The sequence below is a fragment of the Dermochelys coriacea genome, chromosome 11 (assembly GCF_009764565.3).
Source record: "Dermochelys coriacea isolate rDerCor1 chromosome 11, rDerCor1.pri.v4, whole genome shotgun sequence".
Taxonomy (NCBI): domain Eukaryota; kingdom Metazoa; phylum Chordata; order Testudines; family Dermochelyidae; genus Dermochelys; species Dermochelys coriacea.
This window is the reverse complement of record NC_050078.2, coordinates 78,194,876-78,213,022: the sequence shown is the minus strand read 5'-3', so window position 1 is coordinate 78,213,022 and position 18,147 is coordinate 78,194,876. Positions and strand designations below refer to the sequence as shown.

The 18,147-nt window shown below is 41.1% G+C and overlaps 1 protein-coding gene across 18 annotated transcripts in view; it reads left to right on the top strand.

The window, feature by feature from the left end:
• PCNT (pericentrin) overlaps positions 1 to 18,147 on the top strand; it is a 238,033-nt gene that overhangs the window by 195,032 nt on the left and 24,854 nt on the right. For 17 of the 18 annotated variants that reach the window (XM_043505819.1, XM_043505821.1, XM_043505806.1 and 14 more), the window contains 6 exons: positions 549 to 743; positions 833 to 1,006; positions 1,716 to 1,911; positions 2,665 to 2,887; positions 3,768 to 3,918; positions 15,717 to 16,433. In XM_043505819.1, the coding sequence (XP_043361754.1) occupies positions 549 to 743; positions 833 to 1,006; positions 1,716 to 1,911; positions 2,665 to 2,887; positions 3,768 to 3,918; positions 15,717 to 16,433 (1,656 nt within the window). The remainder of the gene's footprint in view (positions 1 to 548; positions 744 to 832; positions 1,007 to 1,715; positions 1,912 to 2,664; positions 2,888 to 3,767; positions 3,919 to 15,716; positions 16,434 to 18,147) is intronic. The other variant, XM_043505822.1, reaches the window with a different exon arrangement.

Sequence of the window (18,147 nt, the reverse complement as noted above, 5' to 3'; positions counted from 1 at the left end):
AGAATACACATTGGGACCATCGCTCAAAGAAGACGAGGAGGAGGTTCCTTACTTGTGTAAGTGGAGATTCTTCAAGATGTGTGGTCCCTATCCATATTTCACTACCCTCTGCTTCGGACTACATTCTAGGACTGTAAGAGACGGATTGGAGAAGCGTTGACCCATACAATGTATAATACTCTTGGCTGGGAGCACAAGGGGACACAACGCACATGTTGGTTAATGGGCATTGGTGTATGGTGTTCATACGCACCCATGTGTGGAATATACACAGGGACCACCACACATCTTGAAGAACCTCCAGTGACAGGTGAGTAACCTCCTTTTCTTAACTTACAAACTATATTATATTTTTTTCTGTTTTATCTCTGTGTTTTTGTTTATAGTGCAGACAGCTCCTTCTGCTAGAAAACACTCTGAATATAAGATCATGTTTAAACTTAATTTGCAGAAACATGAATTCCAAAATGTTTTCTGGATTTTTTAGCATTTTAGATTCTGTTGGTACTATAACATCAGTTTATACAAAATGTTTTGTCCCTTTTCAGTCTGTGCTGAAGATGGTGTATGAGGACAGCCACAGAATACTGGCTTTGTCAGAACATCCCTTTCCTCTTAGTGATCAAAAAAGCATTCAGCAGTCTGCAGCAGCTGAGGGATGGCAAAAAGAAGGACTAACCTTGCTGGATGCAATACAATCATTGACGGATTACCTTAGCAAAGTGGAAGATAGAGGAGACAAGGTATCCAGGATAAAGTGTGTTATACCTCCTTTAAAATAAGTTACTTGTTTTTTTGTATAGATGCTAATAAATGTACTCTGTTCCTGTAGGAATCTTCAGATACTTGTTTGGACTGGAGAGGAGAACTTCTCCAGGCAGTTCAGGGTGTTCTAGAGAAGGAGCGGAAAATGTTTCAAATTGACTTGCAGTCACACTTTTGCAATCCTGGTTCTGGGGATGAAGGTTCATTAGTGGAAAAACTGGAGCATATTGTGAAACGACAAGTAAGACCGCCTTGCAGTATTAACACTTACAGATCAGACACTTTCTTTCCCTGGATTTGGAGGCCATGGTTGTGGGCATAGTGCACGAATGCTTCCCTCACTTTCCAGTCTCCTCTCTTATGCTCTTAAATCTAGTATTGCAATCTAAATAAGTTACAAGCAATGGGTTTTTATACAGTCTTTGTTTTGGCTGCCATTTTTCTCTACATTTCATTTTGAGATCTACTGATTGTAGTGTTTATCAGCCAATCAGTTGGTCTTTAGGAGATTGTGATCGTGGGAAGGAGGTGCTTCACATGAAAGCAGACAACATCTACTCCTAGCTACACAAATGTTTCTTTGGCAAAATTCATAGCTGAATTAGTCCTGATGTGATTTTGGTTAACTTCACGCTAATAGGTTAGCATCAGGCCAGAGAGTTTGCAATAACTAACACCCTATTAGGGAAACCAAAAAAGTGCATTCTTTTACTTAATTAAATATTTGAGATTTAATAAAATGGCGTATCAGTTTGATCATCTTAAATTACTTTTTTTCATTGTTTCAATAAAGTTTGACCTACTATATAGGAGAGCATGGCCTGTGGGATCTCTAGGATTTATATTGTGGGAAGAATTGGACTATGCTTGGGAATTAATATTACAAGTTGCAGTCTTTTTATTTCCCTCCCACCCATCTGATGTCTGTAATGGGCTTGGTCTGTTTTCAGGAAGAACAGCAGCGGATAGTTTTAGAGCACCTTCTGTCTTCTGATAGGAACAGCTTACTTTCGGAAATACAGGACCTTCGAGCTCAGCTACGAATGACACATCTTCAAAACCAGGAGAAGCTGCAGCATCTACAGGAAACTCTTACTAATGCAGAGGATCATGGGAGTAAACAAGAACACCAACTTCGGAGGAAGGGTAGCACCTAGGAAACACTTTCCATCTGCTCTTCCAGTCTCACTCACACACAAACAAAAATAATTAGGGAGGGGAGAGGGGGAAAGTGCAGTAAAAAGTGAATGTCAGAAATGAATTCTGACATCAGATATCATTTTGTGAACTCATTAGGGTTTCTTGTGGGGATGGGAGTGCAGATTGTCAAAATAGCTGTGGTTCAGAAAAGGCTATATTTGAAAAGTTTAAAATAAAAATAGAGGTGAATTGTCTTTGGTTTATCTTATGCAAAGATGAAGTTGGGGGGGTGACTTTAATGTCAAGGAATGTATGAAGTTAGAAAACTTAAGAATAGTGAGCAACAACTAGGGGTTTTCAGAAAAGTCTCCATATTGGTGTGTATATCTGTGAAAATTGGTAAATGGAAGATGTTCATAAGTGAGTTATAGAAGCAGTAAATAAATGGCTGTTTGCAATTATTGTTTTATCAAAATAGTTAAAAAGCCAAAGAGGAGCTAGTTCTCTGATAAACCAGTCAAAGCCAAAGAGAATGGGAAAGCTGAATGAGAGATTAACAGTAAAACAGGAGTTGTATAATCCTTTAAAATGTTTTTTATTTAAACGATGTTTGAAAAGTTGAGTTATTTATAAGCAGAGGATCGGGAAGAGCAGTAGTAGCCATGGTCCACACATTTGTCTGTACTTTTAAACCCATATAATTGGGAACAGAGTTGTTAAATATATTATAATACAAATGGACTTTTTTTGTTTTCCCAGTTGAATTATTAGAATATAATCTTCAGCAGGAAAAAACCATAGCTAGTGACTTGCAGAACTCTCTAAGTGAGGAACAGGAGAGGGCCTCTGAGATGCATGAACTCCTGAAGCAGGAGCAATCTGCAGTATCGGACTTGAAATCAGAGCTTTATGAAAGCAAAGAAGAGAATGAAAGTCTACAAAAATCCCTGCAAAAGCTTCAGAGGGAAATGAACCAGCTTCGGTAAGTAGTACTTTTTGAGAGCTACATTAACAATCTGTAGTGAACTTGTGTTGGTTAAATCCAGAAATGGATTGGAACCCTCTGATGTGCAAGGGGAAAGAAGAAATGGTAACCTCTGCCAATCTGTACTGAAGTAGAGTTTAACGAAATAATTTACTTTGAATGTTTACTGGCTGCTAATTTGTTGTTGTTTTTTGCTCAGTGATGCAAATTTGAAAATTTGACTGACAAGGTTGGGAGTTGCAGCTGATGATACACATTGTATGGGCAGAGGCATTGTATCTTGGTGAGACTAGAATTTCTTTGAAGCCCTGACCTTCTATTTTGCCTCTGATACTACTTCAGGTCTTACTCATTCCTTCCCCAATGGCTCTTGTTTGTCTGATAGAGCTAGGTAATTTTCCTTGGCTAAGATAGTGGCCTCGTCATCAGGCTTGGGCCTGTTTTTTCTCTCTCCCCTGTAGTTCTGGTGCACACTAGTGGAGTTTTTCCTCCCATATAGCATCGGGGTTGCTCTGCCACAAGGAAAGATAACTTATCCTATTTATCTACAGCTGCTATGATTTCTAGTTCTGCTGAGATAGCTGACTGCTCCCTTTTCAGAAGTTAAAATAGGAAGGGGGTCAACTTTAAAGGTACAGCTAAAAAGCAAAAATTAAAAAGGTAGAAGAGACAGTAGGCCAACCAACAAAATTATAAAATGTATCCCACTTGTGTTGTGAGTGGAATTGCAAAGTGACTTAATTGCTCCTGCTTCAATGGAAAGAAAGGTTTAAAAATACCGAAGAAAAGATTTCTTTCCAAAACAATAATATTTAAAAACAAAAAGGATGATCCATTCTAAACTAAGTGTCATTTGTAACTTTTCTGAATGTTGCAGTTCTGAACTTGAAAGTAAAGAAAAAGATCTGACAGTTGCACTCCAAGACGTACAGAATGAACATTCGAAAGAAAAAGAGTTACGAAATATGTTTGAAGAACAACACCTTCAGCATAAGATAAGAGAGGATGAAAAGACAAAAGCATTAGAGGTAACATGCTGCATGCTAATGAGATCCTCAGAGCTAATCTCATAAGTAGACTGACTTGCATTAACAAAATATCTGTTGCACTTCTTTTCCCACAGAGAGTTTTTTCCTGATTTTTAATCTCTGATAACCCTTTTCTTCTCTTGTTTGTTCAATCTCAGTGATTCTGGAGGACTTGCTCAAAACTGAAAGTTTTAAAATGTCATTTTTAATTGCACCCACGTCCATGTTCCCTCTTTTGCAAAACAACAAGCAACTTCCTGTGCTTTTTTTGCTGTTTTAAGGGAGACTTGTATTTAAGACAGTTTTCTACTTCCACTTGATCCTGCCATAAAGTTTCATTTCACAGTTTTTGTATCTGCTCCCCAAGTTCCTTAACAAGCATGCTGTGTACTGTAGACACATGTTGCATGATCATTTAGGATTATGAGTAGAAAGCATTGTCAGATGTTGGCTGAGAATCAAGTAATTGGAAAGTGTCTAATAGAATACATATTACACAGGTCAGCTGAACTGCTTTTTGTTTCTGTTCTCTTTCTTCTAAGTTAAATTTAAAATCTGATTTTTATTATATCAAGTTGATTATGAATCAGTCCATGTACAATGATTATTTGTGTGACTAGATGGAGGAAAATTCAGCCAGGCTGTTACTTGCTACCTCTGCCTGGAAACTTGTTGAAGAGCTTGTTGAACAAAACCAACCAACCAAAGCTATTTTCTTAGCCTCGTCACACATGTTGACTATGTTCTGGCTTGAACAAGAGTTACTCTATAAGCTAGAAATTCTGTCAGTCTGGAACAAATGGCAGCAGAATGTGACTTTTGGTAACTTCCCCCATCTTAGGGTTATGTCTACACTACAGCCTATGTCAGCATAACTTCTGTTGCTCAGCGGTGTGAATTAGGCTCCCCCCACATGATGTAAGTTACACCGACTTAAGTGCTGGTGTGAGAGCTCCTTCACCGTCATAGCTACTTCCAGTCGTGGAAGCTGAAGTAGTTAAGCCAACGGGAGACCTTGGTAAAAAGAATCACCTCTGTAAAATCAGGATGGTAAATACCTTACAGGGTAATTAGAAGCAAAACATAGAGAATCCCTCTAGGCAAAACCTTAAGTTACAAAAAGACAGGAATATCCATTCTATTCAGCATAGTCTAATTTCTCAGCCATTTAAAGAAATCATAATCTAACGCATCTCTAGCTAGATTACTTACTAAGTTCTAAGACTCCATTCCTGTTCTGTCCCCGGCAAAAGCATCACACAGACAGACACAGACCCTTTGTTTCTTCCTCCCTCCAGCTTTGAAAGTATCTTGTCTCCTCATTGGGCATTGTGGTCAGGTGCCAGTGAGGTTATCTTAACCCTTTACAGGTGAAAGGGTTTTTCCTTTGGCCAGGAGGGATTTTAAAGGTGTTTACCCTTCCCTTTATTTTTATGACAGATCCCATACCCACCAAAACAGCCAAGACTCCAATGGGGGGAAAATGGACCAGGAACTCCAGTGCAAACTGAAGAAAACCCTGACTACTTGGCTCAGGGTAAAGTCCCAGGGGACCCTGGCAGAACAAAGGTCCCCCTGGGCTCCCCAAGTCTTAAAGTGGGTCCTCAACGCCCTGGGGAAAGAAGTAGGGCTTCTAATCAGCCCCCTTCCTTCCCTAAGCTAATCAGGAGGGCTCTGATAATGAGTTCGTCTTTTCCTGCTCCTAGTGGGAATGGGACCCAGCGAGCGAGGATTCTGTGATAGACCTCTTGAATGGGCTCCAGGTCCTAAGGAAAGCTAGCTGCAAGATACCACACCAAAGCCGCAGCAGAACTTCTGTGCTCCCAGAGCACACTAAAAAGCTTAATCTAAAGGGCTAAACAGGAGAGGAAAAAGCACACAAAATCTAGGAGATATCTTCTGATTCCTCTTCCTCATCTGACTCCTCCCCCTACTCTAAGCAGGTCTATGCTAAGTTTACAGGCTCCCTCCTTTTTGGAGAAAAGCTGAATAAGGTGCTGGCTGACAATGCAGCAAAATCCAGAGAGTCTCTCTCCTCCCTAGTAAGGTCCCTGAGGAGCGAATGTTAGACTGTTTTTTGACAGAGACGCTCCTTATCCTCCTAAAGGTACCAGCCAAGAGATAACAGATTTCCCAAGGGACAACAGTGGAATTGTGGTTTGTGGTGAAAGTTCAGTGACCTCAGGCCCACCCAAAATGCACTTTGACAAAGATTGCATAGGCCTCTGCCCACACCTGAAGCTATGGGGCAGGATTTCCCATTTCCTAGAGAAATGGTTTTCATCAACCACAGACAAGTGAGTCAGGGAAATAGTCAGCCACGGATACTCCTTCGAGTTGCAGGCTCCACCTCATCTGTTCTTCATCCAGTCACCCAGTTCCAGTGGCTCCATAAAACACAATCTGATTCACAATGAAACTTCTGGATATGGGAGTTAGAGAGTGTGTTTGTGACGAGGTCCCCAGGGTGCAACCTGGACTGGGGGACTGCGGAGCCCTCCAAACCCACCAGCCTGGGTTGTCCCTCTCACTGTGATGCTCGTGTCAAGATACAAACCTCTGGCAGGCACTGCACTTACACAGCCATCCACAGGCAGCTGAGTTACATGAATGATCTCCCAGCCACTCAGGAACGAACAATAGAGGCTCCAGCCAGTTCCTCCCAGCTCCCCAGCCTTGAACCCCAGAGATGTACTGTCTTACACTGCTTAAGATTCACTTGGACAGTATAAACTTATTAATAAGTTGGCCACTTCCTCAGAGTGGAATGGACATACGCTATCCGTTGTAACCTGAGCTGAGATTTCACAAGCACTTCAACTCAAAACCACAATGTTTTTAGGTAAAATATAAAACTAAATTTATTAACTATAGAAAGATAGATTTTAAGTGATTATACGTAGGCGGCATAGAGTTCAAAGTTGGTTACCTAAAAAACACATTTTTGCAATCTAATTCTAACTTAAACAGACTAAGCAAGATTTGAATCAAGCAGTATCTCACCCTAACAGATGGTACAAGCAGGTTACAGTTTCTCAGTACACAGACTGGACCACCTTCCAGCCTGGGACCACTCTTCCCCAGTTCAAAGTCTCTTTCTTCCAGATGTTCTTCCAGATGTTGACATGGAGGGCAGGGGAGGAGAGAGGCCAAGTGATGATGTCACTGTTTCTCTTTTTATATTTTCTTTCAGCTGCTAGAAACATCCTTGCTGTGATATGGAGGGCAGTCAATCCACATTGGTCAAGCAGTCTCCATTATGTATGTGCCTTCTCTAAGGAGCCTCTAGAGTAGTGGATTGTTGTCTTGATTGGCCATTAATGCTGTCTCGGCTCTCCTTTGTTGCAACTGAAAGGCTGCCTGTGGGTGTTCCCAACCTCACAATATATTTCAGTAACACATCTAGCAATACTTAATAACTTCACATACAATGACAGCACATACAATCCAACAGAATGTTAATGTTCAACAGATCAAGACTTCTAAAATGATACCTCACAAGATATACTTATTCAGAACATATCATAATGCTATCATAGTGATGAATATGGGGGTTCCAGGGTGCTGCTTTGAGGTACAGAATGTCAGTGTTCTGTCAGAAGAAAGGTTCTCCAAGTTCTGCTCCATTTTCTTCATTGTATAGAAGCACATGAGAATTATCAGAGCCATTCTTGATTCAAAAGGCTCAACAAGTGAATGAAGAAAACAAAAGTTTCATGTGGAGACCCTGGCCTCTAAGGTGTCATTTCTGTCCTGGGTGGGCTTCTTCACTTCAGTTGATCTAGCAGATGCACATCTCCATATTCCCATGAGACCATGCTACCACAGACAGAGGTTCGCCCACGGCAGGAAACATTATGAGTACCAAACGCTCCTGTTTGGCCTGTCTTTGGCCTCCAGGGTTTTCACAAAGATGCTGCTGGTGATGATAGCAAGACTCAGGTTGCAGAGAACTCATCTGTACCAGTTCCTGAGCTACATTTTGATCAGAGGTCCATTGCAGTCAGCAGTACTCTGGGTGGCATCTCAGATGTTGAATCTCCTCCAGGCAAGCAGCTTCATCATCAGTACCAAGAAGAGTTCTCTGGTTCCATCCAGGAATTTATTTTCTTGCTCCTGGGCCACAGAAGGCTTACCATAGCAGTATGTCTCCAACTGGTAGGACTCCTGGTGTCTTGCATAGGGATCACTGCATGGGCACAATCACACATCAGAAGTCTTCAAGCTTTCATACTAAAAGTGTGGGGCCAGCTATTCAACTTCTTACAGTAGTGGTCAGCCCACAATAATGTCCTCAAAGGCATGCCCATCTGCCTTCCAGAACCTTTAGTCCACGCTGGCATTGGTTGGGAGGAGGGCTTGGGAGCTCACTTCACCCAAACATCCCAGAGCCTCAGGAGCAAGGAGGAAAGGGTCACAGCATTAACATCCTAGAGCTGAGAGAAGTCAAACTAGCTCTGCCAAGGTTCCGGCCTACCCTAAGGGAGAAATACATCATGGTTCAATCAGACAATACAACTATAGTCTAAGGGGGTGCAAGGAATCCTACAATACACGTTGAAGCAACGGAAATGAAGAGGTCAGTGGAACAGTTCCTACTTTCCTTCAGAGCAATCCACATCAAAGATGACCTGAACCAAAAAGCAAAATGACTCAACAGATGCAAGGTCAGCAACTCCAAATGGTGCCTGAATCAGGAGATTTTTGACCTTATTGTTCACACATTCCGCCACCCTTCAGCCAACCTGTTTGTAAATCATTTGAACAAAAAGAGACTGAAATACTTCATAAGTGAGGCAAAGTCCACATCCATGGGGATAGATGCCTAATCGTACAGTGGACTGCAGGACATACTTTATGAATTTCCACCATTTCCACCTACTGGGGAAGGTGGTCCTGAAAATAAAACAAGAACAGGCAATGGTAATACTGATAACTCCTCATTGGCTGACAAGAACGAAGGTCTCTGACCTGATAGACCTGACATTGAAGCCCCCCACTCCAGCTTCCATGGAGACTGGACATCCTCCTGCAAGGTCCTTTTCTTCATCCAAACCCCAAATGGCGTCAGTTTCAACTAATAGTCTGATTATTGAAAGGGAGGTACTAGAAGGTCTCAGTCTGCCTTGCATAGTCATTAAGACATTGCAATCTAGGAGAGTAACAACACTAAAACCATAGGTTTTAGAGTAGCAGCCATGTTAGTCGGTATCCGCAAAAAGAAAAGGAGGACTTGTGGCACCATAGAGACTAACAAATGTATTTGAGCATAAGCTTCCATGAGCTACAGCTCACTTCATCCGATGAAGGATCCATAAAGGATCAAGTAGCACAAGATATCTTTTGTGTTGGGTCATTCAAGAGCAGTCAGTCCATTTTGGATGCCTTCTTTCTACACTGGGGATAGGACCTTCTGTATATACTTCCCCCATCCCCCTTTGCATTAATTGAAGAAGCAGTGAAGATGATTTGTCAGGACATGGCAAAAATTATATTGATTTCCCCAGCTTGGCCAAGAGAAAGGTGGCATACAAACCTGCTTCAGCTATCAGACAGGCTTTGCATGAGTCTTCCTCTGTCTGCAGATCTCTTGTCACAGCAACAAGGCAACATCCTTTATCCTTCAATCCACAGTGCATTCACCTTGACAGACTGAGCTATCAGAGTTGGATTAGTCTCGTTCCTTGTTGATACAGAATGTACTGTTTAATATTACAAAACTGTTTCCTTTAAAAGTGTTACTATTTTAAAAGGACTGGATTTGTTGCTTGGATGCAGGAACAATTTCAGCTTCCATACCCTGTATTTTGGAATATTTAATATACTTAAAATATGAAGGGCCATCTAATTCTTCTTTAAAAGTTCCCTTAGCGGCTATTTCAGCTTACTGTGTTTTAGTAAATGGTACAGTACATTGCTGTTTGTACATGATACTGTTAAAAGGTTTATAAAGGTGTACATCTAATCTCCTTGAAGGAATCCAGTCCCATCTTGGGATCTAAATCTGGTTTTATATGTGCCTGAGGTCACCCTTTCAGTCCCTGGCAAAATGTTTATTTTATTTATCTACTAAAGTGGTCTTCATTATTGCTATAACATCAGACAGAAGGGTGAGAGAATTGCACACCCTGTGGGCTAACTTGATTTTACATAAAGATAAGGTGGCTCTCAGACCTAGTCCCTGTTAGTTTGTTTTTTTTACCAAAAATACTGTCTGAGTTTCCTATCAGACTACTAATTTACCAGATTTTTCCCAGAAACCTCATGCTAATAAGTGGGAGTCAGCAGGTATTTTTACACTGCAATTAAAAACCCATGGTAGGTCCATGCCAGCTCACTCAGGCTCACAGAGCTTGGGCTGCAGGGCTGTTTAATAGCAGTGTAGAGTTCTGGGCTCTAGGACCCTGCGAGGTGGGCAGGTCCAAGGTCCAAGAGCTCAGGCTGCAGAGCCTAAGCCCTGAACTCTACACTGTAATTAAAGAACCCTGCAGCCTGAGCCCTGTGTGCCTGAGTCAGCTGGCAGGGCCAGCTGCCTGTCTAATTGCAGTGTAGACTTTGTTAAATACTTCAGATGCTAGAAGGATTCTTGCATATTATTGAGATAGCACTAATAGTTTTAGGAAGTCATTTAGATTGTCCTTTTCTTTTTGCGAATACAGACTAACACGGCTGCTACTCTGAAACCTGTCATTCAGATTGTTTGTTTCTTATACTAAAAATCATATGGGTCACAGTGTTCCTGCTCGGGCTGTTTCCAGATGGGTTACACAGTGCATAGGTCAGCGTTACAGATGAGCAGAAATTCCTGTGCCTTCGGCGGTACCGTCTCATTCTTCTAGAGCAGTAACAGCATCTTTTGCTTATCTGAAGTATGTTCCTATTAGTGAAATGTTCAAGGCTGCTACCTGGAAGACAGTGTACACGTTCGGTAAACGTTATGCTCTGAATGTGCCTTCTAGACTCAATAACAAATTTGGCAGAGTGGTGGTGATTTAATTAGGACTCTGTTCCTCTTCTCGGGTTTTCAGCACTGCTTGTCAAACTACCTACAAGTGGGAATATGCAGAGCCACTCAAAGAAGAAATGGAGATTATTATCTTGTAACCAGGGTTCTTCAAAATGACTCTGCATACTTACACTTCCCACCCACCTTCCCCTCTTTCTCAGAGTGCTATTATGGTCTATCTGGGTTAGTGGTGGAAGGCACTGAGGAAGTAGAGGGCAAAGCGTCCCCTTATATAACCTCACTCATGGAACATTCAAAAATGTGGAGAAGAGGGTACAAAATGTGAGCGAGGCCAAACAGCAAAAATTAAGATGTTTGTACACCAATGCAAGGAGCCTAGGTAACAAAATGGAGGAACTAGAGCTACTGGTGCAGAAAGTGAAACCAGATATTATAGGGATAACAGAAACATGGTGGAATAGTAGTCATGACTGGACTACAGGTATTGAAGGGTATGTGCTGTTTAGGAAAGACAGAAACAAAGGTAAAGGTGGTGGAGTAGCATTGTATATCAATGATGAGGTAGAATGTAAAGAAATAAGAAGCGATGCAATGGATAAGACAGAGTCCGTCTGGGCAAAAATTACATTGGGGAAGAAAACTAGTAGAGCCTCTCCTACGATAGTGCTTGGGATGTGCTATAGACCTCCGGGATCTAATTTGGATATGGATAGAGCCCTTTTTAATGTTTTTAATAAAGTAAATACTAATGGAAACTATTGATCATGGGAGACTTTAACTTCCCAGATATAGACTGGAGGACCAGTGCTAGTAACAATAATAGGGCTCAGATTTTCCTAGATGCGATAGCTGATGGATTCCTTCATCAAGTAGTTGCTGAACTGACTAGAGGGGATGCCATTTTAGATTTAATTTTGGTGAGTAGCGAGGACCTCATAGAAGAAATGGTTGTAGGGGATAATCTTGGTTCAAGTGATCATGAGCTAATTCAGTTCAAACTGAACAGAAGGATTACCAAAAATAAATCTGCAACTAGAGTTTTTGATTTCAAAATGGCTGACTTTCAAAAATTAAGGAAATTAGTTAGGGAAGTGGATTGGACTGAAGAACTTATGGATCTAAAGGTAGAGGAGGCCTGGGATTACTTTAAATCAAAGCTGCAGAAGCTATTGGAAGCTTGTACCCCAAGAAAGGGGAAAAAATTCATAGGCAGGAGTTGTAGACCAAGCTGGATGAGCAAGCATCTTAGAGAGGTGATTAAGAAGAAGCAGAAAGCATACAGGAGTGGAAGATGGGAGGGATCAGCAAGGAAAGCTACCTAATTGAGGTCAGAACATGTAGGGATAAAGTGAGACAGGCTAAAAGTCGAATAGAGTTGGACCTTGCAAAGGGAATTAAAACCAATAGTGAAAGGTTCTATAGCCATATAAATAAGAAGAAAACTAAGAAAGAAGAAGTGGGGCTGCTAAACACTGAGGATGGAGTGGAGGTTAAAGATAATCTAGGCATGGCCCAATATCTAAACAAATACTTTGCCTCAGTCTTTAATAAGGCTAAAGAGGATTTTAGGAATAATGGTAGCATGACAAATGGGAATGAGGATATGGAGGTAGATATTACCATATCTGAGGTAGAAGCGAAACTCAAACAGCTTAATGGGACTAAATCGGGTGGCCCAGATAATCTTCATCCAAGAATATTAAAGGAATTGGCACCTGAAATTGCAAGCCCATTAGCAAGAATTTTTAATGAATCTGTAAACTCAGGAGTAGTGCCGAATGATTTGGAGAATTGCTAATATAGTCCCTATTTAAAGAAAGGAAAAAAACGTGATCCGGGTAACTACAGGCCAGTTAGACATCTGTAGTATGCAAGGTCTTGGAAAAAATTTTGAAGGAGAAATTAGTTAAGGACATTGAAGTCAATGGAAATGGGACAAAATACAACATGGTTTTACAAAAGGTAGATCGTGCCAAACCAACCTAATCTCCTTTTTTGAAAAAGTAACAGATTTTTTAGATAAAGGAAATGCAGTGGATCTAATTTACCTGGATTTCAGTAAGGCATTTGATACCGTGCCACATGGGGAATTATTAGTTAAATTGGAGAAGATGGGGATCAATTTGAACATCAAAAGGTGGATAAGGAATTGGTTAAAGGAGAGACTGCAACGGGTCCTACTGAAAGGAGAACTGTCAGGTTTGAGGGAGGTTACCGGTGGAGTTCCTCAGGGATCGGTTTTGGGACCAATCTTATTTAATCTTTTTATTACTGACCTTGGCACAAAAAGTGGGAGTGTGCTAATAAAGTTTGCAGATGATACAAAGCTGGGAGGTATTGCCAATTCAGAGACGGATCGGGATATTATACAGGAGGATCTGGATTACCTTGTAAACTGGAGTAATAGTAATAGGATGAAATTTAATAGTGAGAAGTGTAAGGTTATACATTTAGGGATTAATAACAAGAATTTTAGTTATAAGTTGGGGACGCATCAATTAGAAGTAACGGAAGAGGAGAAGGACCTTGGAGTATTGGGTGATCATAGGATGACTATGAGCTGCCAATGTGATATGGCTGTGAAAAAAGGTAATGTGGTTTTGGGATGCATCAGGAGAGGCATTTCCAGTAGGGATAAGGAGGTTTTAGTACCATTATACAAGGCACTGGTGAGACCTCACCTAGAATTCTGTGTGCAGTTCTGGTCTCCCATGTTTAAAAAGGATGAATTCAAACTGGAGCAGGTAGAGAGAAGGGCTACTAGGATGATCCGAGGAAAGGAAACCTTGTCTTATGAAAGGAGACTTAAGGAGCTTGGCTTGTTTAGCCTAACTAAAAGAAGGTTGAGGGGAGATATGATTGCTCTCTATAAATATATCAGAGGGATAAATACAGGAGAGGGAGAGGAATTATTTCAGCTCAGCACCAATGTGGACACAAGAACAAATAGGTATAAACTGGCCACCAGGAAGTTTAGACTTGAAATTAGACGAAGGTTTCTAAACATCAGAGGAGTGAAGTTTTGGAATAGCCTTCCAAGGGAAGCAGTGGGGGCAAAAGATCTATCTGGTTTTAAGATTCTACTCGGTAAGTTTATGGAGATGGTATGATGGGATAATGGGATTTTGGTAAGTAATTGATGTTTAAATATTCAGGGTAAATAGGACTAATCCCCTGAGATGGGATATTAGATGGATGGGATCTGAGTTACCCAGGAAAGAATTTTCTGTAGTATCTGGAGGTTTTTCGCCTTCTTCTGTAGCATGGGGCACGGGTCACTTGAGGGAGGCTTCTCTGCTCCTTGAAGTCTTTAAATCACGATTTGAGGACTTCAATAGCTCAGACATAGGTGAGGTTTTTCGTAGGCGTGGGTGGGTGAGATTCTGTGGCCTGCGCTGTGGAGGAGGTTGAACTAGATGATCAGAATGGTCCCTTCTGACCTTAGTATCTATGAGAGATAGGAGGGGGCATGCATGTGCTCCAACAGGCACTGCTTGGAAAAGGGTCTACCGTTAGATGTCACCAGTCAGCGCGATCCTCATAGGTGGGAATATGTAGAGCCACTCAAAGAGCTCTGGTTATAAGAACCTTCATGTCTTAAAAACAAAGTATTCACATGTAAATAACAGTTCACCACTTCTCCTTCTTTGCCCCTAGTAAGTGACTGAAAGAATTGTCAAAGCTAGAACAGAGGCATTCTGCTCCCATTTGTTTCAGGTTGACATTAGAGTATCTAGTCTATAATGGTACTGTCTTGGTATAGCTAGACACGACTTGTTGAGCTATAAAAGTCAGCACTTGTCTGTAATTAGTTCCTCCTACTTCCTCCCAAGTTAACAGGAATTGTTGCTTGTTAATTGCTGCTGCAGAATATTCTTCCTTTTCTCTTAGAAATAATTGTCTTCTATATTTGTGTAAATAAGTGTTTGCTTGTGGTAGGCGTGAGCCAAATTAGAAAGACCCAGGAAGCACCTCTCAAAAACAATAATCACCTGTTTTTCTCAGTAAGTCACTTTATATAGATAGCTCATGTTTTTAATTCCGTCTTGTCTGAGTTTCCTTTTGGATCTATCTCTTTATTTACATTGTTTTCGGGGCGGGGGGGGGGGGGTTCTTTTTCTGCCGTGGGGATAGATGTGGGATTGTCATCCCAAAGCCTCCAGATGGATCTTACAAAAAACATGTTGGAGCAGGGAAAAGAACGGCCATATTGGCCAAGACGAAAGAAGAACAAAACTATCCTGACCTTAATTTCCTCACTCTTCTGCAGGAAGGGCTATGAGAGATGCACTGACTAAGAGGTTGACTTACAAGAAAAGATTCCAGTATATTTACTATTTTCAGAGTGCTAGCTTTCTTAATGACCAGAAGCTGTAAAGTGCAAGGACACTCCTCCCCTAGTAGCAGAACCTCATCTGGGGTGTTTTTAAGTCTTACACAATGAAGATCAACCCAGCCTATTTCTACGGCAAATGTCAGTTAGGTAATCTGATTGGCTAATGTAGAAACTGTCACCCATTAAAATATTTGTAAATGTCTATGCTTTCATTTTATAACTATTTAGTCTGAAGAGGAAAAAGTGTGTTTCTGGAATTAATCACCAGGTGTGACACTCCTCAGTCTAGCCTGAATTCCTAGCACATCATTAAGCATTGGAAAATGTTCTTTGTCTAGATTTTAATTGTTTAATAGTAAATTATTCTAATTGCTTCTTAATTTGTTTTAAATGCAATAAATAAATGCAATGTAGAAATACTACATTAGAGAGTCTGCATAGCCTGCAAATAAGCATTTGTGTTATAATGTTAATATGTGTACGTCTCTTGAATAGGAATTGCAGGCTGCCTTGGAATTGCAATGTATTCAGAATAATCAAATGTCAGTGGCCTTAGAGCATGAAAAATCAGCAAATAATAATCTCCGTAAGGAACTTCAAATTGAACACTCTCGATGTGAGGCTTTACTGTCCCAAGAACGAAACAAACTGACAGAGCTACAGAGAAATTTGGAGGTGGAGAAGAATCACTCCTTGGAGCTTTTGAATGCCTTGAACCATGAACGTGTTTTGACAGAACAACTGAGTGTGAGAGTAAATGAAGATTCTTCTTGTAAGCATAAAGAATCATTGCTAGAACAAACCTTTGTGCAAGAACTGCAGGCTCAGTTAGATGAAGAGCGATCCCGTGCTATGGAGCTAGCTGCTATAATTGAGAAGACACACCAGCAAGCCATTCAATCTAAGAGGCAGCTAGAAGCTGAGGTACAAATGTGTTGTGAAGAAACACAAAAGGAAAGAGAAGTCAGTACCAAGTTACGAGCTACATTGGAGTCTCTTCAGAGTCAAAAACAGGAGGTAATCCACTCCTTGGAGATACAGAGGGAAAGAGAGGCAAAACTGAAAGTTGATTGGGAACAATTGCAGACACTTTTCAAGTCAACGAAAGAACAGGAGAAAAGCAAGAAAGAAGAAAGGGAAAAAGAGAGACGACAAGAACAAAAGGCAGAATTTGAGAAACGGAAGGAATGGCAGAAAGACAGAGAGAGACTGGTGAGATTTTCAATTTCAAATCTGCCATTATGTTGAAATAGCCAGATAATTTTGCTATACCATATAGTAGATCACAATATGTAGACTACATTATTTACTAGAGCTTGGGTCAAGTATTTCATTTGTGGAACTGGTCGGAAAACCTTTGAGGGAGCCATTTTCCGTCAGAAAATGCAGCTCTGTTGAAATCAAAATGCTTTGTGAAATTGTGTTAAAGTTCAACAGTTTGTTTCACAGAAAAAAGGAGAAAAGTTCCAACAGTATCTCATTTGGACCTTGTCAAACATTTCATTCTGATTTTTCCTTTTGAAGCAAATTTGTTTTGAATTTTTATTTTGTATATTCATATATATTGTAGTATTAAAAAAAAAGTTGAAATCACAGTGAAATGTTTTGATTTTGTTGAAATGAAACATTTTGATCTGAAATGAATTTCTGGGATGAATTTTCTTTTGTGAAGAATTTTGAAATGTTTGGGTTTTGTTCCAAATCAGAATGAAAACAAATTTTGGAACCTCAGAATTCCCAGTGAAATGGAATTTCCATTCTCCACACAGCCCTGTGTATGGTACATAGAAGTCTCTTACTTTGGAAGTCACTTAAAAGCCCACCTTAGGGACAGTTCCCCATTTCTCAAGACATCTTTGGGCAACCTATGCTGTTTGTGAATTGGCTTGGGTTTGGGTAGTATGTTATCCATGTGGCCACAGGGATCCTTGATGATGAGCAAATCTGGTCACATGGGAGATCGTGGGGGTGGGACCTTTTATCCTTGGAGTGGAAAAGGCATCTAGTGTTGGCCACATTTCTCCTCTGCTGATCAATTCAGAGTCTTGGAGACTGTTAATTTATAAAGTAGAAGTCCTCTGTGCTGAAGTGCAAGAGTGACTTGCTCAGGTTCATCATTGTCCCTTTCGTCCTCAGAGTACTCTTCCCTCTTCAAATAGACATTTCTCTCCTTGGTTTCTAGGCTGTGATTGCTGTCTCCAGCAGGACTAGGAAAGCAAGGGAGTGTGTGTGTGTACTGATTTTTTTGTTGGGTGTTTTTTGTTTTGTTTTTGTGGCTGGGGAGTTCCTCTGTTGAAGTGAAGCACTGACATGGGACTTCTCTTTGTGACCCTGCCTCCTTCTGGAAAATCTCTTAGGGGTAGAGGAGTGTAAGTACAGCAGTACAGGCTGTTTTCAGGAGTGTTTACCACAGTAAGATTTTTCTCCTTTGTCTTTGTCAGAGAAAGGAGGTGAAGGGACATGGAGTGGCTATAAGGGGGTTACAGGAAAAATGACCCCTTGAGCAGGATCCTTGTGCAGCAGCTGCTCCTGAGGCTTTGTTTGCTATGATAGAGTGTGGAGGGAGCATACCTGAATGTAGCACAGTGCACTGGTTCTCATAGTAGGTCATGTGCATTGCCTGGAATGCAGTTGCAATGAACAAGGGCCTGATCTTGTTCCTGAGCAGTTTTTGAATGGGAAAGGGCTCTGCAGTTCAGCCCTTGTGTATGGAGAAGTAAGCCTAGGGCAGGAGGGGCAAAATATCCCAGCTTCTGCCTGAGAGAGCCCTGCTGCACATTTTATGCACAACCTCCCTGTCCTTGGGAAGGACAGCAACCATCAGAGAGCAGAGAACGGAAGCTGCTGGTTCAGAGGTAGATGAGCAGGAGCTTTGAGGGCCAGGCTGCATTGAGGGGACTGTTCTGATGCCAGAATTGTCTGTCTC